This window comes from Balaenoptera musculus, chromosome 11 (assembly GCF_009873245.2).
Source record: "Balaenoptera musculus isolate JJ_BM4_2016_0621 chromosome 11, mBalMus1.pri.v3, whole genome shotgun sequence".
Lineage (NCBI taxonomy): Eukaryota > Metazoa > Chordata > Mammalia > Artiodactyla > Balaenopteridae > Balaenoptera > Balaenoptera musculus.
This window is the reverse complement of record NC_045795.1, coordinates 82,913,160-82,937,359: the sequence shown is the minus strand read 5'-3', so window position 1 is coordinate 82,937,359 and position 24,200 is coordinate 82,913,160. Positions and strand designations below refer to the sequence as shown.

Below are 24,200 nucleotides of genomic sequence, written 5' to 3'. Positions count from 1 at the left end.
CAGGATGTTGCTTATGAGGTTTGGAAAGACTGAGTAACTTTTTTAAGGTAACAGAGGTAATAAGAGATAAAATATGATTGTGAGCCCAAGTCTGGCTTAGAACGCTTGTACAAGTTCCATCATTTCTCAGGCCTCAGCTTCCTGGTGCTTGAAATGAGGATGCCTCCTTTCATAGACTTGTGTAGAGATTGAAATAGTATTTTTTTTAAAGAAGAGAACATGAATGGTATTTTTATTCTGAAGCCTCTTCTGTTTTTCTCTTGCCATCACATAAAAGCATTGGTTCACACTTGGTTCACACGTAGCTTGGATTTGAAATTTTATCCCCCTAAACTTTGTTAGAAACCCTGTTACACTGGAAGGTCTGAATTAGGACTACCTGACTTTTGGTCAATTATTTTGAAATACGATATGTTAATGAGGGTCAGGCGTCAAGTCCTTTGCCTGGTGCACGGCAGGCCTTCCTTTGACGTTTGGTTGTGTCTCTTCCCTGGTACAGAGTGAACTTGAATGTAGTTTGCTTATTCACATAGTAGGGCTCCCAGGAACCTGGCAGATAATACAAATGTGTGAGCCAGAGACCACCAACACTACCTACAGAGGGGGCTGTTCTGCCCTACCTTGGCCACATGTGGCCATGAAGGAAATCCAGCCCAGTGTTTCTAGATCTTACCATCTAAATTTTTTTTAAATGGCATCTCCTAATTTCTAATAGCAGCAACTGAAATGTATTCATAAGCATTGGGTTTTTTTTGTTTGTTTTGTTTGTTTGTTTTTTAAGATGAGGCACTTTTCTGTTCTCTGGCTGAGTTATTTCTGTTAGCTTCTGAACTTTCATTAATTGCTATTTTGTACAAAGGCATCTAATTTATTTTTATTTATTTATTTATTTATTTATTTATTTATTTTTGGCTGTGTTGGGTCTTCGTTTCTGTGCGAGGGCTTTCTCTAGTTGTGGCAAGCGGGGGCCACTCTTCATCGCGGTGCGCGGGCCTCTCACTATCGCGGCCTCTCTTGTTGCGGAGCACAGGCTCCAGACGCGCAGGCTCAGTAATTGTGGCTCACGGGCCCAGCTTCTCTGCGGCATGTGGGATCTTCCCAGACCAGGGCTCGAACCCGTGTCCCCTGCATTGGCAGGCAGATTCTCAACTACTGCGCCACCAGGGAAGCCCATAAGCATTGTTTTGACCAACAAGATACATCCACCACCTTTCAACTTTTGATTTAAGTAAATGACAAGGGCAGGTTTTTCTTTGGTTATTGATGATCAAATTAGCCCTTTGATCTCCTGGAGGAGCCATCCTCCCACGTAGGAAAGGGCTTGGTGAGGACTGTGGGCTCGGATATGCCAGGGTTCAGATGTGCCAGTGTGGGCATAAAACTGTAGCAGTTTCTCCCCAGTTCATCTGCACTGCCTTTCTCCAGTTTGTGTGTGTGTATCATCACATCACATGGTGGGATGTTTGTTTAGTCCCTTCCCCGGGCCCCCCACCCCAGATGTCAGCCTCTCTCTTGGCTGATGTATTGTCCGTGATGGGAGTATCAGTGATTCTGAGTAGATGATTTTACCATATTAATGACATCATCCGGGGAGTGTGTTCTCTGGGATCTTTTGCCTTGGTTTAGGTATAGGTACCTGTGGTGTCGTATGAAGATGCTTTTAGTTGCAATAAGCAGACTCCAACTCAAGTTAGCTTAAGAGAGAGAAGCGGGGAAAAAGTGGATTCATTGAAGGAATACAGGGATGTTTTATGGAACTCAAGAACAAGGATTCTGGATAAACCATAATGGAAAAGAGTATTAAAAAGAACGTATACAGGTGTGTAACGGAGTCACTTTGCCATACAGCAGAAATTAACACAACATTGCAAATCAACTATATGTCAATAAAAAAATAAATTTAAAAAAAAGAACAGGATTCACCCAGACCAGTGGAACGGGCTAGAAGTGACTGGAAAGACGTTAGGAACCCTGACAGCCATTCTCAAGCTTTTCCTCTCAGGCTGCGTGATTTCTCTGGCCTCCTTCTAGCTCCCTGTCTTCTTCATTCTCTCTGCAGATGGTTTTCCTTTTTCTCCACGTGCAGCAGACAGTGGCTGCCCCACAACCACCATATTTTCATCCACTCGGACTCCATTCCAGATTCCCTGGACTGAAGTTCTGATTGGCCCAGCTTAGGTCAGGTGTCTTTCCCCTCATCCAATCAACTGAGGCCAAAGAGGTAGAACCAAGTTGTACAGACATGGGCACCACTGCCCATGGTTGTCATGAGGTGGACAGATACACCTAAAGAAATATTTTACTATTAAACTCTCTAGGATAAAATTATGTGTTGACAAAAGGCACATTGACTAGATCAAGGGAGATGCAAAGAAAATCAGGAAGGAGAAAGGATGTTTTTTTAAAATCAGGAAATAAATTCGTTTGGGTTATGCAACAACAGAATACCTTGCAATGTTTTATGAGTTTTGACATATCCCTTAATGGATTCATATTGTTTCCGTTGATCTTCTGAGTATTATTTTATTGTTCTGTAGGGCATGTACTTAGGGTTTGCTTGTGTGGGTTTTACAAAAGAGATTAAATGATTTAAACTGACACATTGATTGATTTCCTCCTGTAGTATAGAATAGTAGAAAAAAGATGACATTTTTTTTTTAGTTAGACATTAATTCAAATTTTACCTTGGTTTTTTCTTGCCCAGGCAAATTTGAATAATTAACCTTAAACTCTGTACCTTGACTTCCTTGTCTGTAAAATGGGTGTGTTGCCATATTGTAGAGTTTTGTGGAGCTTTAATGAGATGATTTCCATAAAGTTCCCAGTTTAGTGCCTGAAACAAATAAAGATTTGTTCCCTTTCCTTTGGCCACCAGAGATGTGTATGTGACCTGGCTTTGCAGAGTTGAGGGCATAATCAGTGGCCGTGGGGCAACGTAAAGCTTCCCACTTACCTCTTAGCACTACTTCCAAGGTTCCTATGGGCCACATCTCCGATCTAACCAACTGAGCTACTTTCTAGGCTTTTAGAGCAGAGCTCAATCAAAAATGTAAGTAAGATATTGTAATTAGTATTTTTCACATTAAAAACAGATTGCTTATCCCACTCTGAGACTCAATTTTCTCATCTGTTGAATTGGGGATAATAACACCAGTCCCAGAAGGTGACTCTGCAGCTCAGAGATTAGATTATAAACACCTAGAGCAATGCTAGGTATGTAGTTGGTGCTCAGTAATGGAAGCAATTTTCTTTTTAAATTGGGATTATATGTATCTGAGTTTCCATGTCTTATAGTTTTGTTTTGTCTTGTTTAGTTTTTTGCCGAGTCACGGTGACTTGCAGGATCTTAGTTCTATGACCAGGGATTGAACCTGGGCCCCCTGGCAATGCAAGTGCTGAGTCCTAACCACTGGACTGCCAGGGACTTCCCAAGGTCTTATAGTTTTGTACAACACCTAAGAGACAAAGTGCTGCCGATGCTTTTCAAAAGTAACCCAGCAATTCCACATGCGTGGACAAAGCTGGATGTGCAAAATTTATTGTGACATTGCTTATGACAGCAAAAGGCTAGAAACAGTCCAAGTGTTTCTCAGCAGGAGACTCAATAAATTATTATACGTCTGCACAATGATTTGATACTATAGAACCTTTATAAAGAATGAGGTCGGTCTATATGTGTTGACATTGGAAAGATTTCCAAGAAATATTGAATTAAAAAAGCAAGGGACAAAACAGTAAGTATAGCATAGTTCCACTTCAATTGAAAAAAACCATACACATATAAATATCCATATACACAGACACCGCAGTCACACACATACACACACACACACAAATATTAAGAGTGCCTGCTTCGGGACTTCCCTGGTGGTCCAGTGGTTAAGAATCTGCCTGCCAATGCAGGGGACACGGGTTCGATCCCTGGTTCGGGAAGATCCCACATGCCAGGGAGCAACTAAGCCCGTGTGCCACAAGTACTGAGCCTGCGCTCTAGAGCCCGCAAGCCACAACTACTGAGCCCACATGCCACAACTACTGAAGCCCGCGCGCCTAGAGCCCGTGCTCCGCAACAAGAGAAGCCACCATGGTGAGAAGCCCACGCACTGCAACAAAGAGTAGCCCCCGCTCGCCACAACTAGAGAAAGCCCACATGCAGCAATGAAGATCCAATGCAGCCAAAAATAAATAAATAAATAAATAATAAAAATAAATTAATTATTAAAAAAAGTTTAAAAAAAGAGTACCTGCTTCATTTCAAAATATGTCCCGTATAACAATACTAAAGTAAAACATTTAACATGAGAATATGTTTTTTTAACATGTACATGTGTATATCTGAAAATCCATATAAAGATGGTCTGTGAGGATTCTCCTCAATCTAACAGAGTGGTAATTTCTGCAGGTAGAAAGGTTTGGAGCATGAGTTACTCAAAGTTGATCTTTGCATTTTATGCATTGTTTAAATATTTTACAAGGAGTAATTTCCCAGTATTGCAGTTATAAGTGATAAAAAATTAAATATAATTAGTAATTTATACATCGAATTGTTCTTAACTGGGTGTCTTAACTCTTCTTTTTTTTTTAAGTATTTATTTTTTAGCTGCGTTGTTATTTTTTAGTTGTGGCACGCGAGATCTTTTGTTGCAGTGCGTGGGCTTCTCTCTAGTTGTGGCATGTGGGCACACGGGCTCATTAGTTGGGGCACGCGGGCTCCAGAGCACATGGGCTCAGTAGTTGCGGCGCGCAGGCTCTCTAGTTGCTCTAGTTGTGGTGCGCTGGCTTAGTTGCCCTGTGGCATGTGGGACCTTAGTTCCCCGACCAGAGATCGAACCGGTGTTGCCTCATTACAGGACCGATTCTTAACCACTGGACCACCAGGGAACTCCCTATCTTAACTATTCTTAACTGTTAGTTATGGTAGTGATATGAATACTACAAAGGAGGGCCAAAGTTTCAAAAATGGAGACTTTACATTTTAACTTTAGTATCATTTGTTTTTCATCCTATAATTATGCATGTATTGTGTTTATTAAAACACAACAATGAATAAAACCATCTTCATTTGGAAAATAAAATATTGATTCAAGGAAAAGTATAGTAGTTTCCTCTGGGAAGGAAACCTGCTTTTCATAGTATAATTTTGTGTGTTGTATAGGTATTGTTTTTTCAATATATTGAGTGGTCTTTGCTTTTCATTCTTTTTTCTTTTAAATCTAAGAGCTAAAAAAATAAAAATAGGGACTTCCCTGGTGGCACAGTGGTTAAGAATCCACCTGCCAATGCAGGGGACACGGCTTCAAGCCCTGGTCCGGGAAGATCCCACATGCCGCGGAGCAACTAAGCCCGCGAGCCACAACTACTGAGCCCACGTGCTGCAACTACTGAAGCCCACACACCTAGAGCCAGTGCTCTGCAACAAGAGAAGCCACGGCAAGGAGAAGCCCATGCACCACAACGAAGAGTAGCCCCCGCTCGCCGCAACTAGAGAAAGCGTACGCACAGCAACAAAGACCCAACAAGCCAAAAAATATACAATAAAAATAAATAAATAAAAAAAAATAAAAGTAAATGCAAGAGCTGATGCCATATAATAAATCTGTTTATGACCAAACCTGTTGATTAACTCAACTGATGGCGTTTTTAGGCTGAGCACATCACCCGTAAAAGAAATGGTAAATCAAGTTGAAGGCTATGCCTGCCAGCCCCAGCCTGATGCCACTCTTGCTGTCTTGTCTCCACAGATGACAGAAGGCAGGCACTGCCAGGTGCACCTCCTGGATGACAGGAGCTTGGAGCTGCTGGTTCAGGTAGGTGATGCCACACAGGGACAAGCCATCCTGGTTCCCTCTGTAGGCCCTGTGGCCTATGTTCAGCCTGCTTGCTTATCTGTGCCTCAGAGCCAGTGACACAGGATTGTTTGTGGGGATAAAGCTTCAAAGCCAGGAAACCTAGCTGTATTTAAGAGTAACTAGAGACTGGTGACAGGATTCAGAGATGCTTGGATTGCAATCTCAGCTTTGACACTCAGTAGCTGTGTGACCCTGGGCAAGTGACTTGACTTCTCTGAATCACCTCTTGTTGGTAAACTGGAGACCATAATGCTTCCCTGAAAGAGTTTTTGTGAGCTGAGACTCTTCATTCTGCCACTTCCCTGTCACATGGCATGGTCCGAGTTAAATACCCAGTTTCAACAGCTGTGAACTGGGATTAAGATTGCCTAATATTCCTCTCAGAAATTATGGTTAAAATCATACTAGATTAATCTCAAGCTCCCAATCCTCCCTCCCCCACCCTCCCCTTGGCAGCACAAGTCTATTCTATGTCTGCAAGTCAGCTTGGGAGTTGGGATTAGCAGATACAAACTAGTAGATACAGGATGGATAAACAAGGTCCTACTGTATAGCACAGAGAACTATATTCAATATCCTGTGATAAACCATAGTGGAAAAGAATATTAAAAAAGCATATATATATATATATATATATGTATATGTATAACTGAGTTAATTTGCTGTACAGTAGAAATTAACACAACATTGTAAATCAACTATACTTCAGTATAATTAAAAAAACATCAAACTAGATTATATATGTGAATGAAATCTCTGTAAAACACATGGGACTATATGAGTGATGATATCTTAATTATTGATGCTTCTCTCTTTATTCACCCAACACTCTGGACCCAGAATCTTAAAAAAATCGGGAAGGGCTGATGACAGCCACACCTAAAGCCGTGGCTGGAATTCCCTCCCTTCACCAAACCTAAATTCTTCTCCTTTCTGAGGCTGTGCCGAGCCCACTGTGTACAGGCTTCAATTAGAATGAAAATAGCACATCAACCATAGTTTCACCAGAGTAGACCTTTTGGCCTAGATTTCTATTTCTTTCTTTTCTTTTTCTTTTTCCTTAACTTTTTTTCTTTCTTCTTTTTTTATCACGACTGTTCTTTCTTCCCCAACAACAAACATCCAACCCTCAAATTACCATAATGAGCCCTAAAATGTGTGGCTCAAAGTTCAAAAGAAGTCTACCTAGACTGCCTCCCTGCAAATCCCCCTTTCCTTCCCCAGTCTCTGCAAATCCACCATCCGCTCTCACTCTGGACATTCTGGCTGATTCCAAACCATGCTTCTTCCCACCAGAGCCAGTGCTTCCCAAAAGCTCATAGACTAGATTCTTCCTCTAATGAGGTGCCCAGTAAGTACTGGTGATGATGATCTGCACAATGGTTACAATTACTCCATCCCTGGAGAGAAGTGAAAAGCTTAGTCTTTGGATTCAGAGCAGAACTGGGTTCAAATCTGGTCCTTAACTAACTGGAACATCAAGCAAGGTGCTTGACTGCTCTTGGCCTTTGTTGGCTCATCTATAAAATGGCAAGAACCCCTACTTCATAGACTCATTGTAAGGATTAAAATGAAATAATGGGTAGAAGGAGTCCAGCACAATAAACAGTCACTATTATTATTATTGTGTTGTTGTTGTTAGTTCTCTCTGAGTCTTGAGCCTTTGGGTCTTGAGCCTCTTCAGTTGACCATCACCAAACCAAGTTATTCCTACGATCTAGGCGGTGTTTAATATTCTTTGTCTTGATCACTAGCACCATACTATATATAAAATAACATTTTTTCCAAAAACACCAATGCATTAGTGAATACACTTTTACTTTAAAGGAAAAAATAAGGTGCTGGACGGAATTGCAAATATATCAAAATGATGGTCTCAGTGATGTTCCTGTTCCCATTTCCTCCCCTTCCCAACCCCTTAGAGAATGGTCTATAGTAGATTAAGCAGCAAAAGGGCACGGGCATCCGAAAACAAACAAACAAAGGCTGCTTTAAACCGTTTGGGACATAGGAAAGTGGTAGCAGTAAGAGAGAGAGGGGACCAAATTCTTTCTAATCATATTTTTATCTTAACAGCCCAAACTTTTATCAAGAGAGTTGCTGGACCTCGTGGCTTCGCATTTCAACCTGAAAGAAAGGAGTATTTTGGAATCACGTTTACAGATGACACGTAAGTGTTTTCATATTTTACCTTTTGTCTGGGTTACCTATGTCATAACTCTCAGTGGCAAAAGCAGGGGCAGGGGAATGCTCCAAGAATTAGAATATGTCCTGCTTAGCTAAAGATTTTTTAATACAGGTTTTCTTTAGAACTCTGGTAAAGGAGAAGAAAGGGAATATTGATCATTCTAAGAACTCAGAACATTGTCCCAGGTGCCTTAGAAATTTGTTGCAATGAGTTTGTTATTCTTTTTTTTTTTTTTTAAATTATTTATTATTTATTTATTTTTGACTGTGTTGGTTCTTCGTTTCTGTGCGAGGACTTTCTCCAGTTGTGGCGAGCGGGGACCACTCCTCATCGCGGTGCGCGGGCCTCTCACTGTTGCGGCCTCTCGTTGCGGAGCACAGGCTCTAGACGCGCAGGCTCAGTAGTTGTGGCTCACGGGCCTAGTTGCTCCGCGGCATGTGGGATCTTCCCGGACCAGGGCTCGAACCCGTGTCCCCTGCATTGGCAGGCGGACTCTCAACCACTGCGCCACCAGGGAAGCCCGAGTTTGTTATTCTTGATGATAGTCTGTCTTCACATTTCTTTGAATGCAGTTGTGCTTGCTTATTTAGCTTACGTATCAGGAATAGAAATGCTAGTGTCATCTACTCATATCTTGAAACTGAATTAATGTTTGGATTTGGTGGCAAGAAAGTTTAAAGGCGATTTTGTGGCCCACCCAATAAATATGTATATACTTTAATGCTGGATGAAATTTCTAACTTCCACTTAGGCCCATTTTATGTAACCCTCATTTTTTTTTCTTTTACTTACATTTTTAATGCTAACGTGGATATTGTGTATATTTTTAACAATTGAAATCCTCTCTGAAATGAGACAGGTATATAACAATGAATTCACAAGAATTTAAAGCTCCGTGTAAGCAAAGGTGTTTAGTCTTACCAGCTCTTTTCTGCATGTGTGTGTGTATGTGTGTGTGTGTGTGCTTTATGGCAGCCTGACTTGCCTACGTTATATGCAGCTTGATATATTAAATGATTTCTTCTCCTTTATGGGATAATTTGCAAAGAGCTCTTCAAATATTAAAATTCAAGAAAACGTGTTCCAGACACAAAATATATTGGCCAACCACCCAGCCAGCATTCTTTCCATAACTCTCTCAGTTTAAATGTTTTTCCATTCTTCATGTTAACCAGGCAGAAAATTACCTCAGGAAGGGGTTAATTTATTTTTAACACTTTGTATCTGCTGATTACTTCCAGCCTCAGTGGGCTGCAAGCTGAGGACCTCCTGGAAATGCCAGTGGGCTCAGGAGTTGGGCTGGGCAAAAAAACCAAAAAAACAAAAATAACCCAGACAGCTGAGTTGTCAGGAGACATAGAAAAACCTGAAAACTTTGATTTCAGACTCAAGATGTTTCCTGCATGGAGTTCAACGAAGCAGGAAAAAAGTGCACTCCACATCACCCACTTCATCCTGAATCACAAAATTATCTGTTCACTCAACAACGGTTTGAGACCTTGTCTGATCAGTCCTCTGCTGGATGAAATAGGAAACGCAGATGTCCATTGAGCACAGGCTCCAGCTGGAAAGACAAAACCAGTTCATGAGAATCAGTGATTAAACACACACATACAGGTTGAATCTGAATGTGACTGAAATCATAGCAAACAGCATTGACTTAAAACCGTAAACACGGGATGGCTAAGTTATATGGTAAAAACCAAAAGTACACAAACACTACAATTTAGGGAAAGGTCACATAAAATAGAGGCTAAAATCATGAACATTAGAGTAATTTATCCATTCAACAGTTATTTCTTGAGTGCCACTAAATGCAAGGCATTTGTTCTAGCTTCCAGTAGAACAAGTAAATAAATAGATAAATGAGGGACTTCCCTGGTGGTCCAGTAGGTAAGACTCTGCACTCCCAATGCAGGGGGCCCGGGTTTGATCCCTGGCTGGGGAACTAGATCCCACATGCATGCCGCAACTAAAGAGTCCACATGCCACAACTGAGAGTCTGCATGCTGCAACTAAAAGGTCCTGCAGGCTGCAACTAAGACCCAGTGTAGCCAAAATAAATAAATAAATAAATATTTAAAAAAAAAAAAAGATAAATGAGAAGATACCAGAAATGACAAGTGCTTTGAAGAACATGAAACAAGAGGCCATGATCAAGAAAACAGGGGTGGGGTGGTGCAGTTTTAGACAGGGTGGACCAGGACGGCTTCTAAAAGGTGATGTATAATAAAAAACAAGAACCAGTTCTGCAGAAGTCGGGGCGGCTTTCCCAACTAATCTAATTTCTAACTAAAGCGGGTGGAAATACTCTCAGGTGAGAATAAGCTTGACTGGTTTTCTGGGTTTTTTTTTGAGAACGAAAAAAAAAAAGCCAGTATGTCTTCAATAGAGAGAGTAAGAGGAAAAGTGGTACAAGATAAAGGTTGAGAGGGAGGCAGGGTGGACATCATAGAAGCTTGGTAGCTATGAGATCTTAGACTTAATATCTCTGACGCTCAGGTTTTCTCATCTGTACAATGGGCATACTAATAGCACCAAAATAATAAGTACTATATAAGGTACATAATAGGGTCATAGTATTATACTATTAAACAGGTAGGGTAGGCAGAGCCCACGCACACAGCATCCTGTTGTTCGTAGTCATGGCAGGAAGGTGTGCTCTGAAGGAGGCTGAAGGAGGACTTGGGTGGGAAGCCACACAGGAGGGTAATTGGGAGGGCACTTAGACCTTAGGTAGTGGGGAGAGGAGCCGGCATTCCAGGGAAAAGTCATTTTGTGCACCAGTGCATGGACATGGTCATGAACTCGGTACATCTGCCCAGTGGCTAGGAAACTGGCCTGAGCGTGGATTAAGATATAAGAAGGACAAACACACAGGTGAGCCCGGAGAGTCATGTAGATGCAGAAGGCACACGAAGACCCCTGAAGGATGTTCTGCAGGGGAGTGACATGATTAATGACTGTGGTCTTGCAAATGTCCCAGGCTGTAAGGTTCACGGTAGGCTGGAAAAGAGTCCTGGCCACATGGCAGGCTTTTGGGAAAGCTCCAAACCCAGGTGAACGTAACCAGAGGGGGCATACATCAAGTGTTCAGACTGTAGGACCTTCTCTTCAGAAAGTAAGGAATACATAATATGAATGATTTCCTTTCCTGACTTGGGCCGCTTTCCCCATCGTGTGCCTTGGGATGATTTCTTTCTAAATACTCTGTTGGAAGAAGAATGTCTCACTGAAGTCCCTCCTCTAGCTGTCTTCTTTAGTGACATCGGTCAATGCTTATAGCCTTTCCAAGAAGCCTGGCTCCAAAATGTCCTTCGTGCACTCCCCTGCAAATGACAGCAGAGTCTGTTTTTGAATTATGATCAGTTTAGAAGGTGTCTTCTGGCTCTAGCTGTGTTTATTTTTAGAAGAAGTATGAGCTGGGCTCTTGGAGGGGGGAGTGGGAATTGGCCATTTCCACCTTTCTGGGGAACAGGTCTGGAAAATTGCTTCTGTCAAAGGGTGTCTCCTTGGAATGTCTTGGTCACAGGCTTAGTTCTTTTTCTTGTCTGGTAAATATTTTTGGAAAGTATTTTCTTTCGGCACTCCCCTTCCCCCGCCCCCATAAAACCACTTAGTCGGATCCCTCCCAGGATGCTGTCTGAATTGCATTTTCCAGCCTAGATGCCACATCAGCTCTTTGCCTTTGGTGAACTTCTCCAAATAGAGTAACGCAAAGCGGAGGGGACATTTTGTCAATGAAACTAGCCACTGTCTGTATCCTACTCCACGGGCCAAGAAGAGAAATGGAAAAATGGAATCACGCGGTTACATGATAAAAGTAGTGATGGTGACCAACAAAAACAAACTCGTGGTCCTATTAGAGGGAGGGGACAGAATTCCTAAGCTCACGCCCACGTGTCTTCTGGTGTTCTGTGTGCAGGGCGAGTCTTTACCCCTAGAGGGCAGTCACGACCCTCCTAAGGCAGCACTCTGTTCCCCATAATGGTTCCCACTTGACATTTTTTTCCTTTCCTTGTTTTGAAAGGATTTGCTGGATGAGCTTTGTTTATTCAGAAATAACAAATAGGTTTCACAACACAATTGGGATTTTTGATCAGTGTTCCATCCGGTGGGCCTGAGATGATCGACCTTTGACTGATACAATTCTAGCCAAAAAGGACGCTTGCTTCATAGTGGGCTAACACAGCTGATAGAGGTGAATGTGTAAATTCAACTGTCTTTTTAGGTATTGATTAGATCTGTCCCATTTGCTGATGGAAAAACTTGAGAAAAGTAGGTTATAAGGAATAAGTGCTTTTTGATCTCATTTTACTCTCAAAGGCTAGAAAACAGCATGTTAACCTGGAATATATCTCAATGATAGAGTTAAGGGTAATTTTCACATTTTTGTTATTCTAACTTCATCCTGTTGGTCAAATTATGGGTAGATTTTTAAAAATCTAATTTCTAATTTTTCTTTTCTAAAAACTTATTTTTGTATTACTTTTACATGAATATCTTCTTATAAAAACACTTAATATCATAGTTGAGGCTGCTGTCTTTTGATTGTAGCAATTTGCTCTGTATCCCTCCAGAAGTGTATCTAAGAATTCTAAGAATTTTCGTTAATATATAATAGTATTTGAGTGTCTTCTGTGGTTAATATAACTGATTTATGCTCTACATGTTATTATACAACTGCTGCATTCTTGGACATCATTTCACACAAGTTCATGTAAATATACATTATGCTTCTTAAATGATGCCACATCTTCCTAAGTAAAGCAAAAAAGACAATTCAAAATTAGTCTCATTTTCTCTAAGAAAACTTTTGAATACTATCAATACTTAATGTATTTCAGACATACATTGAGCATCTGTGAAATTGGGGTATGTCTTCAAATCAGTGCCATCCTAAACTTGATCAAATACAGTGTAAGAATCTTTTAACTTCTAGTCCCCTATCCTTATATATTTTTTACCCACAAAAGCAGTAATTCTATGAACCTTTCCTTATGTCACTTATATCAACTTATTTATTTTGATAATATTCCTACAAGGAAAGCTAGAGACAGTTATCGGAAGTCTCATCTAATAATTACAGAAATAAAGACACACTTTTTTCCTATGTTAAAACTAGTAAGTGACAAAATAAAAAATAAATTTTAAAAAAGACTGGTAAATGACAGAAATCAAGCCAAAAGTTATTATAAAAGCTGATTCAGAAGGAGGAGCTTCAAGATGGCGGAAGAGTAAGACGTGGAGATGACCTTCCTCCCCACAAATACATCAGAAATACATCTACATGTGGAACAACTCCTTCAGAACACCTACTGAACGCTGGCAGAAGACCTCAGACCTCCCAAAAGGCAAGAAACTCCCCACGTACCCGGGTTGGGCAAATGAAAAGAAAAAACAGACAAAAGAATAGGGACGGGACCCGCACCAGTGGGAGGGAGCTGTGAAGGAGGAAAGGTTTCCACACACTAGGAAGCCCCTTCGCGGGCAGAGACTGCGGGGGTGGCAAGAGGGGGAAGCTTCGGAGCCACGAGGAGAGCGCAGCCACAGGGGTGCGGAGGGCAAAGCGGAGAGATTCCCGCACAGAGGCTCGGCGCCGACCAGCACTCACCAGCCCGAGAGGCTTGTCTGCTCATAGCCGCCGGGGCGGGCGGGGCTGGGAGCTGAGGCTCGGGCTTCGGTTGGATCGCAGGGAGAGGACTGGGGTGGGCGGCATGAACACAGCCTGAAGGGCTAGTGCACCACAGCTAGCCAGGAGGGAGTCCGGGAAAAGTCTGGAACTGCCGAAGAGGCAAGAGACTTTTTCTTGCCTCTTTGTTTCCTGGTGTGTGAGGAGAGGGGATTCAGAGCGCCGCCTAAACGAGCTCCAGAGACAGGCGCGAGCCAGTTATCAGCGCGGACCCCAGAGACGGGCATGAGACGCTAAGGCTGCTGCTGCCGCCACCAAGAAGCCTGTGTGCGAGCACAGGTCACTCTCCACACCGCCCCTCCCGGGAACCTGTGCAGCCGCCACTGCCAGGGTCCCGTGATCCGGGGACAACTTCCCCGGGAGAACGCACGGCGCGCCTCAGGCTGCTGCAACGTCACGCCGGCCTCTGCCGCCGCAGGCTCGCCCCGCCTCCTCCGTACCGCTCTCTCCCCACGGGCTGAGTGAGCCAGAGCCCCCGAAGCAGCTGCTCCTTTAACCCCGTCCTGTGTGAGCGAAGAACAGACGCCCTCAGGCGACCTACACGCAGAGGCGGGGCCAAATCCAAAGCTGAACCCTGGGAGCTGTGCAAACAAAGAAGAGAAAGGGAAATTTCTCCCAGCAGCCTCAGGAGCAGCGGATTAAATCTCCACAATCAACTGGATGTACCTGCATCTGTGGAATACCTGAATAGAAAACGAATCACCCCAAATTGAGGAGGTGGACTTTGGGAGCAAAGATATATATATATTTTTTCCCTTTTTCTCTTTTTGTGAGTGTGTATGCATATGCTTCTGTGTGTGATTTTGTCTGTATACTTTTGCTTTTACCATTTGTCCTAGGGTTCTGTCTGTCCGTTTTTTTTTTTATTACTTTTTAAATTTTTTTTCTTAATAATTTATTTTTTAATTTTAATAACTTTATTTTATTTTATCTTATCTTCTTTCTTTCTTTCTTTCTATTTTTTCTCCCTTTTATTCTGAGCCGTGTGGATGAAAGGCTCTTGGTGCTCCAGCCAGGCGTCAGGGCTGTGCCTCTGAGGTGGGAGAGCCAACTTCAGGACACTGGTCCACAAGAGACCTCCCAGCTCCACGTAATACCAAACGGCGAAAATCTCTCAGAGATCTCCATCTCAACATCAAGACCCAGCTCCACTCAACGACCAGCAAGCTACAGTGCTGGACACCCTATGCCAAACAACTAGCAAGACAGGAACACAGCCCCATCCATTAGCAGAGAGGCTGCCTAAAATCATAATAAGGCCACAGACACCCCAAAGCACACCACCAGACGTGGACGTGCCTACCAGAAAGACAAGATCCAGCCTCATCCACCAGAACACAGGCACCAGTCCCCTCACCAGGAAGCCTACACAACCCACTGAACCAAACCTTCGCCCACTGGGGACAGACAACCAAAAACAACGGGAACTACGAACCTGCAGCCTGCTAAAAGGAGACCCCAAACACAGCAAGTTAAGCAAAATGAGAAGACAGAGAAACACACAGCAGATGAAGCAGCAAGGTAAAAAACCCACCAGACCAAGCAAATGAAGAGGAAATAGGCAGTCTACCCTGAAAAAGAATTCAGAATAATGATAGTAAAGATGATCCAAAATCTTGGAAATAGAATGGAGAAAATACAAGAAATGTTTTAACAAAGGACCTAGAAGAACTAAAGAGCAAACAAACAATGAAGAACAACACAATAAAATGAAATTAAAACTTCTCTAGAAGGAATGAATAGCAGAATAACTGAGGCAGAAGAAGGGATAAGTGACCTGGAAGATAAAATAGTGGAAAATTACTACTGCAGAGCAGAATAAAGAAAAAAGAATGAAAAAGAATTGAGGACAGTCTCAGAGACCTCTTGGACAACATTAAACGCACCAACATTCGAATTATAGGGGTCCCAGAAGAAGAAGAGAAAGAAAGGGATTGAGAAAATATTTGAAGAGATTAGAGTTGAAAACTTCCCTAATAGGGAAAGGAAATAGTAATCAAGTCCAGGGAAGTGAAGCGAGTCCATACAGGATAAATCCAAGGAGACAAACATGCCAAGACACATATTAATCAAACTATCAAAATTAAATACAAAGAAAAATATTAAAGCAGGCAAGGGAAAACAACAAATACACATACAAGGGAATCCCCATAGGTTAACAGCTGAGTCTTTCAGCAGAAACTCTGCAAGCCAGAAGGGAGTGGCAGGACATATTTAAAGTGATGAAAGGGAAAAACCTACAACCAAGATTACTCTACCCAGCAAGGATCTCATTCAGATTCGACAGAGAAATTAAAACCTTTACAGATAAGCAAAAGCTAAGAGAATTCAGCACCACCAAACCAGCTTTACAACAAATGCTAAAGGAACTCCTCTAGGCAGGAAACACAGAGAAGGAAAAGACCTACAATAACAAACCCAAAACAATTAAGAAAATGGCAATAAGAACATACATATCGATAATTACCTTAAATGTAAATGGATTAAATGCTCCAACCAAAAGACATAGACTGGCTGAATGGATACAAAAACAAGACCCGTATATATGCTGTCTACAAGAGACCCACTTCAGACCTAGGGACACATACAGATGGAAAGTGAGGGGATGGAAAAAGATATTCCATGCAAATGGAAATCAGAAGAAAGCTGGGGTAGCAATTCTCATATCAGGCAAAATAGACTTTAAAACAAAGACTATTACAAGAGACAAAGAAGGACACTACATAATGATCAAGGGATCAATCCAAGAAGAAGATATAACAATTGTAAATATTTATGCACCCAACATAGGAGCACCTCGATACCTAAGGCAAATGCTTACAGCCATAAAAGGGGAAGTTGATAGTAACACAATCATAGTAGGGGACTTTAACACCCCACTTTCACTAATGGACAGATCATCCAAAATGAAAATAAATAAGGAAACACAAGCTTCAAATGATACATTAAACAAGATGGACTTAATTGATATTTATAGGACATTCCATCCAAAAACAACAGAATACACTTTCTTCTCAAGTGCTCATGGAACATTCTCCAGGATAGATGATATCTGGGGTCACATATCAAGCCTTGGTAAATTTAAGAAAATTGAAATCGTATCAAGTATCTTTTCTGAGCACAACACTATGAGACTAGATATCAATTACAGGAAAAGATCTGTAAAAAATACAAAGACATGGAGGCTAAACAATACACTACTTAATAATCAAGAGATCACTGAAGAAATCAAAGAGGAAACCAAAAAATACCTAGAAACAAATGACAATGAAAACACAATCACCCAAAATCTATGCGCTGCAGCAAAATCAGTTCTAAGAGGGAAGCTTATAGCAATCCAATCCTACCTTAAGAAACAAGAAACATCTCAAATAAACAACCTAACCTTACACCTAAAGCAATTAGAGAAAGAAGAACAAAAAAGCCCCAAAGTTAGCAGAAGGAAAGAAATCATAAAGATCAGATCAGAAATAAATGAAAAAGAAATGAAGGAAACAATAGCAAATATCAATAAAACTAACAGCTGGTTCTTTGCGAAGATAAACAAAATTGATAAACCATTAGCCAGACTCATCAAGAAAAAAAGGGAGAAGACTCAAATCAATAGAATTAGAAATGAAAAAGGAGAAGTAACAACTGACACTGCAGAAATACAAGGATCATGAGAGATTACTACAAGCAACTCTATGCCAATAAAATGGACAACCTGGAAGAAATGGACAAATTCTTAGAAAAGCACAACCTTCCAAGACTGAACAGGAAGAAATAGAAAATATGAACAGACCAATCACAAGCACTGAAATTGAGACTGTGATTAAAAATCTTCCAACAGACAAAAGCCCAGGACCAGATGGCTTCACAGGTGAATTCTATCAAACATTTAGAGAAGAGGTAACACCCATCCTTCTCAAACTCTTCCAAAATATAGCAGAGGGAGGAACACTCCCAAACTCATTCTATGAGGCCACCATCACCCTGATACCAAAACCGGACAAAGATGTCACAAAGAAAGAAAACTACAGGCCAATATCACTGATGAACATAGATGCAAAAATCCTCAACAAAATACTAGCAAACAGAATCCAACAGCACATTAAAAGGATCATACACCATGATCAAGTGAGATTTATCCCAGGATTGCAAGGATTCTTCAGTATACGCAAATCAATCAATGTGTTAAACCATATTAATAAATTGAAGAATAAAAACCATATGATCATCTCAATAGGTGCAGAAAAAGCTTTTGACAATATTCAACACCCATTTATGATAAAAACCCTCCAGAAAGTAGGCATAGAGGGAACTTACCTCAACATAATAAAGGCCATAAAGCCAACATCGTCCTCAGTGGTGAAAAACTGAAACCATTTCCACTAAGATCAGGAACAAGACAAGGTTGCCCACTCTCACCACTATTATTCAACATTGTTTTGGAAGTTTTAGCCACAGCAATCAGAGAAGAAAAAGAAATAAAAGGAATCCAGGGCTTCCCTGGTGGCCAGGGGTTGAGAATCCACCTGCCAATGCAGGGGACATGGGTTCGAGTCCTGGTCCAGGAAGATCCCACATGCCATGGAGCAGCTAATAAGCCCGTGTGCCAGAACTGCTGAGCCTGTGTGCTCTAGAGCCCGCAAGCCACAACTACTGAAGCCCATGAGCCACAACTACTGAAGCCCGCGTGCCTGGAGTCTGTGCTCAGCAAGAGAAGCCACAGCAATGAGAAACCCGTACACCTCAATGAAGAGTAGCCCCCGCTCGCTGCAACTAAAGAAAGCCTGCGCATAGCAACGAAGACCCAACACAGCCATAAATAAATAAGTAAATAAATAAATAAATAAATAATCCATCCAAATTGGAAAAGAAGAAGTAAAGCTGTCACTGTTTGCAGATGACATGATACTATACATAGAGAATCCTAAAGATGCTACCAGAAAACTACTAGAGCTAATCAATGAATTTGGTAAAGTAGCAGGATATAAAAGTAATGCCGAGAAATCTCTTGCATTCTTATACACTAACGATGAAAAATCTGAAAGTGAAATCTAGGAAACACTCGTATTTACCATTGCAACAAAAAGAATAAAATACCTAGGAATGAACCTACCTAAGGAGACAAAACACCTATATGCAGAAAACTATAAGTCACTGATGAAAGAAATTAAAGGTGATACAAATAGATGGAGAGATATACCATGTTCTTGGATTGGAAGAATCAACATTGTGAAAATGACTATACTACCCAAAGCAATCTACAGATTCAATGCAATCCCTATCAAACTACCAATGGCATTTTTCACAGAACTAGAATAAAAAATTTCACAATTTGTATGGAGACACAAAAGACCCCAAATAGCCAATGCAATCTTGAGAAAGAAAAATGGAGCTGGAGGAATCACGCTCCCTGACTTCAGACTGTACTACAAAGCTACAGTAATCAAGACAGTATGGTACTGGCACAAAAACAGAAATATAGATCAATGGAACAGGATAGAAAGCCCAGAGATAAACCCACGCACATATGGTTGCCTTATTTTTGATAAAGGACGCAAGAATATACAATGGAGAAAAGACAGCCTCTTCAATAAGTGGTGCTGTGTAAACTGGACAGCTACATGTAAAAGAATGAAATTAGAACACTCCCTAAGACCATACATAAAAATAAACTCAAATGGATTAAAGACTAAAATGTAAGGCCAGACACTATCAGACTCTTAGAAGAAAACATAGGCAGAACACTCTTAGACATAAATCACAGCAAGATCCTTTTTGACCCACTTCCTAGAGAAATGGAAATAAAAACAGAAATAAATAAATGGTACCTAATGAAACTTAAAGACTTTTGCACGGCAAAGGAAACCATAAACAAGATGAAAAGACAACCCTCAGAATGGGAGAAAATATTTGCAAATGAAGCAACTGACAAAGGATTAGTCTCCAAAATTTACAAGCAGCTTATGCAGCTCAATATCAAAAACACAAACAACCCAATCCAAAAATGGGTAGAAGACCTAAACAGACATTTCTCCAAAGAAGATATACATATTGCCAACAAACACATGAAAGGATGCTCAACATCACTAATCATTAGAGAAACGCAAATCGAAACTACAGTGAGGTATCACCTCACACCAATCAGAATGGCCATCATCAGAAAATCTACGAACAATGAATGCTGGAGAGGGTGTGGAGAAAAGGGAACCCTCTTTCACTGTTGGTGGGAATGTAAATTGATACAGCCACTATGGAGAACAGTATGGAGGTTCTTTAAAAAACTACAAATAGAACTACCATATGACCCAGCAACCCCACTACTGAGCATATAACCTTAGAAAACCATGATTCAAAAAGAGTCATGTACCCCAGTGTTCATTGCAGCTCTATTTACAATAGCCAGGACATGGAAGCAACCTAAGTGTCCATCGACAGATGAATGGATAAAGAAGATGTGGCACATATATACAATGGAATATTACTCAGACATAAAAGGAAACGAAATTGAGTTATTTGTAGTGAGGTGAATGGACCTAGAGTCTGTCATACAGAGTGAAGTAAGTCAGAAAGAGAAAAACAAATACCGTATGCTAACGTGTATATATGGAATCTAAAAAAAAAAAAAAAAAGGTCATGAAGAACCTAGGGACAGGACAGGAATAAAGACGCAGACCTACTAGAGAACGGACTTGAGGACACGGGGAGGGGGAAGGGTAAGCTGGGACAAAGTGAGAGAGTGGCATGGACATACATACACTACCAGATGTAAAAGAGATAGCTAGTGGGAAGCAGCCGCAAAGCACAGGGAGATCAGCTCAGTGCTTTGTGACCACCTAGGGGGGTGGGATAGGGAGGGTGGGAGGGAGGGAGATGCAAGAGGGAAGAGATACGGGGATATATGTATATGTATAGCTGATTCACTTTGTTATAAAGCAGAAACTAACACACCATTGTAAAGCAATTATACTCCAATAAAGATGTTTAAAAAAAAAACTTATTAAGAGGGTAAATCTCATGGTAAGAGTTCTTACTACAATAAAACAAAAATTAAAAAAAAAAAAAGCTGATTCAACCCTCTAATCTCATTTTCTCCTGTATCCAAAGTCTTGGGTTCAAATCCCAGCTCTGCCACTTTTCTTTGCAGACTAATTGTAAAATATAGTATTAATATATAAAAAAAGTACCAGCTTGGTTGGCACTAAGTAGTTGCTCAATAAAGATTAGCTGCTATTATTATTATTATTATTATTATTACTCACATTTCCTATCTACTTTATAATAAATACAGGTTAGAGTTTTCTGATTTTTAAAAAAATTATTTACTCAAAGACCAAAATAGGTTAGAAAATGTCTTCTTAACCATTATAGGTTTGGGTATAATTTGACATCCCACCGCTATCAGCATGTTCTTAAGTTTTGTGTAAGCAAGCGAATGGTGTCTCTGCCTTTTGGGAATTTACAATCTAAAATGGATCAAGTAGTGAAACAATCTTGGAAAAGTCACATAAACAATCCCCAGCCACAGTGTCTCAATTCTTCCATCCCTCAGGTCACAATTTCAGGAAAATGTTTATACCCATGAATTTAGTGAAGCTCTTGAATGAATCAGCAAATACATGCTTAAATGTTAGGGATTCCATAATATATATCCAAAAACAGCCCCCAGAAAGTATTTGACCCCATATTTTTATTTTTATCTTTTAATTAATTTTTTTATTAGAGTCTAGTTGATTTACAATGTTGTTTTAGTTTCTGCTGTACAACAAAGTGAGTCAGTTATACATACACATATATCTACTCTTTTTTAGATTCTATTCCCATACAGGTCATTACAGAGTATTGAATAGAGTTCCCTGTGCTATTCAGTAGGTTCTTATTAGTTATCTGTTCTATACATAGTAGTGTGTCGACCCCATATTTTTATAAAAGCTGTAGTATTGTTATCTGTGTCTGTCTGTTTTCATTAAAAGAAAAGTTTTTCCCTTCTTGACTATCTAAAATATTTCAGATTTTATATTTAATAAGAATTTAAGGATTAATATGTTTAATGTCACCTAGTTTTTTATCTCCAAAGGCAGCCAGTGTTTTCAGTTTCTTGTTCATTTCATGATGTATCCTCTCTGAGATATTTTTATACATATAAATGCACATATGTCTAGCTCTTCTTTTTTTAACTTAAAAAAATGGCAATATATTATACTCACTGTTATGCATCTTGCTTTTTCAATTAACACCATATTTTGAAAATTGTTCACAATAAGTTTGTAAAGATACCCTTGATCTTTGGTATGGCTGCATAGTATTTCATTGCTGTTTAAATTCATTTTTTTAAACAATACCCTGTTTGATTTTTAGGTTGTTGTGAGCCTTTTTGCTGCTACAAACAATGCTACAGTGAGTGGCTTTATACATAGGCTATTTTCCACATGTGCAGGTTTATCCTTAACTCCCAGAAATGACAATGCTGGTTCAGAGGCAGGTGCTTTTGTAATTTTGATAGAAATTGCCAAATTGGCCTCATCACTGGTTGTAACAGGTTATACTCCTACCATTAATGTGTGAGAATAACTGTTACTGCACTGCTCTGCCAACACAGTGTTTATTAAACCTTTCTCTGGGTTTCTGTTTAATCTTTCTTGTTTTGTTTTGTTTTACTCTTACAGAGGTCAGCAGAACTGGCTACAGTTAGACCACCGAGTTCTTGACCACGATTTGCCCAAGAAACCAGGCCCAACCGTTTTGCACTTTTCTGTGAGGTATGTAACCAGAGACACATCTACCATCACCACCTGCCTCTTTTTTTTTTTTTAGAAAAAAAAATTCTGGTGATCAGAGTCAGAGAATTTAAAAAAAGAAGGCACCGATCAAAAAATTATTACATGAAAGAGATTCTCTGCTGTCTTAGTCTGGGGAACATGTTAACATAGATACTGTGTAGAACTGTTTCCTTTGAAGATGAAGTATAGAATCACCTTCCTTTAGTTCTCAAAGCCCCTTGAATCCATTTAAAGCTGAAAAACGTAAGTAATATATTTTAATACATAAACCTGTTTCTGACTCAACATACTTCTAGATTTTTATAATTTGAAATATAGCAAACATTTACTATTACATTTTATGTAGGAATGTTTTCTAGAGACTATGGAAATAATTGAATTTTATACAGTTTCACACCTTAATTGGAATAGACAATAAAATGCAAACAAATGCTCATGGAAAGAATTATCTTAACAGTACAGAAATCTGAATTCTGCTTTCCTGAAGAGACTGCTGGGAAGGAATCCTTGATTTGTTCTCTGAGCTCTGCTTGGGCAAGTCACTTAACCATACATATTGGCCTCAGTTATTTCCTCCTGCAATGGATATATTCAACTAAATCAGTGATTTCTTAAAGCCAGCCGATGATGGAAATATTTTTTCACATTAATTATTCATACTCTAAGATAATAAAATGTTATAAAGAGTGACGCCCATGTTCCTTACCTAGCTTAAGAAATAAAACGTCACCAATTTTGCTGAAAGCCCCTTCCTATGTACTAGCCCCTCTCCCCACCATCCTGAATTTGATATATTTTCATGACAAATTTTGTCTTCCTGGTCTGAAGCCAAATATGATAAAATAAGCTAAGGTAGGAGATTTCCCATAAATCTAAATATGTTTTCACAAAGCTGGATTAACCTAAAGAATGGACCCTAAATTCTGAGCTTATGTTATTTTTTGGATGTTGAACTATGCTTTGTTTTATGACATGACGGTGGAGGCTTTTTGTCTTTCTTTGAGGCAGGGTGGGGTTTGGTTATAGTATGTTTACCTGACAAAATCATGTCAATTTCCACAAACACTTGTTTCTTTTTTTTTACTTCTTTATGCTCCCTGTAATCCAAAAGTGTGATAAGATGTCCTGATTGTCCTTTTCTTTTTAAGTCTCTTTTTAACATGAATTGATGGTGATTGTGGATGGAGGCTGCTCCTTATGAAGTAAATAAAGCGTTGACAGCCCCCAATTTGTTTTTTGCTTTTTGCTCTGAAATCTTGTTTAGAATTTTTTTCTTACCACCAGAAGTCACATTTTTAAAACCCAGGAAGGAGGTAGCATAATGGTGATTTGTCCAGGAGCGTAGCATGTATGGAAAAGTACACAGAAATCCTACAGAAAAACGTAGGAGTTTCCTGGAAAGAGTGTGATATGAGTGCTTGTGTCCATGGAAATGGAGAAAAAGACAAACACAGAACAGCAGCAATAGCAAAAAATGTACATTAGTAATTAAGCAGGGGTCAGAGAATAGAGAAGCTTTCATCTCTTATTATGTAGGGAAAATGGCTCAACATAATCAGTCTTTTTTCACAAAGAGTTATCACTGTAAACATTTCAAACTTTATGAAAGTATAGAGTGAAAAGGAAGAATTACTCTCCACCAGGCTGCTCCCTCACTTTATCCCCTATTCACTCCCCTTCTTAGAGAAAAGTAAGGCTGATAA

The 24,200-nt window shown here is 40.2% G+C and overlaps 1 protein-coding gene across 1 annotated transcript in view; it reads left to right on the top strand.

Annotated features, from left to right (window-relative positions):
- FRMD4B (FERM domain containing 4B) overlaps positions 1 to 24,200 on the top strand; it is a 183,284-nt gene that overhangs the window by 49,977 nt on the left and 109,107 nt on the right. The window contains 4 exon segments of the mRNA XM_036868317.1: positions 5,742 to 5,807; positions 7,926 to 7,980; positions 7,983 to 8,019; positions 22,384 to 22,476. Of these exon segments, the coding sequence (XP_036724212.1) occupies positions 5,742 to 5,807; positions 7,926 to 7,980; positions 7,983 to 8,019; positions 22,384 to 22,476 (251 nt within the window).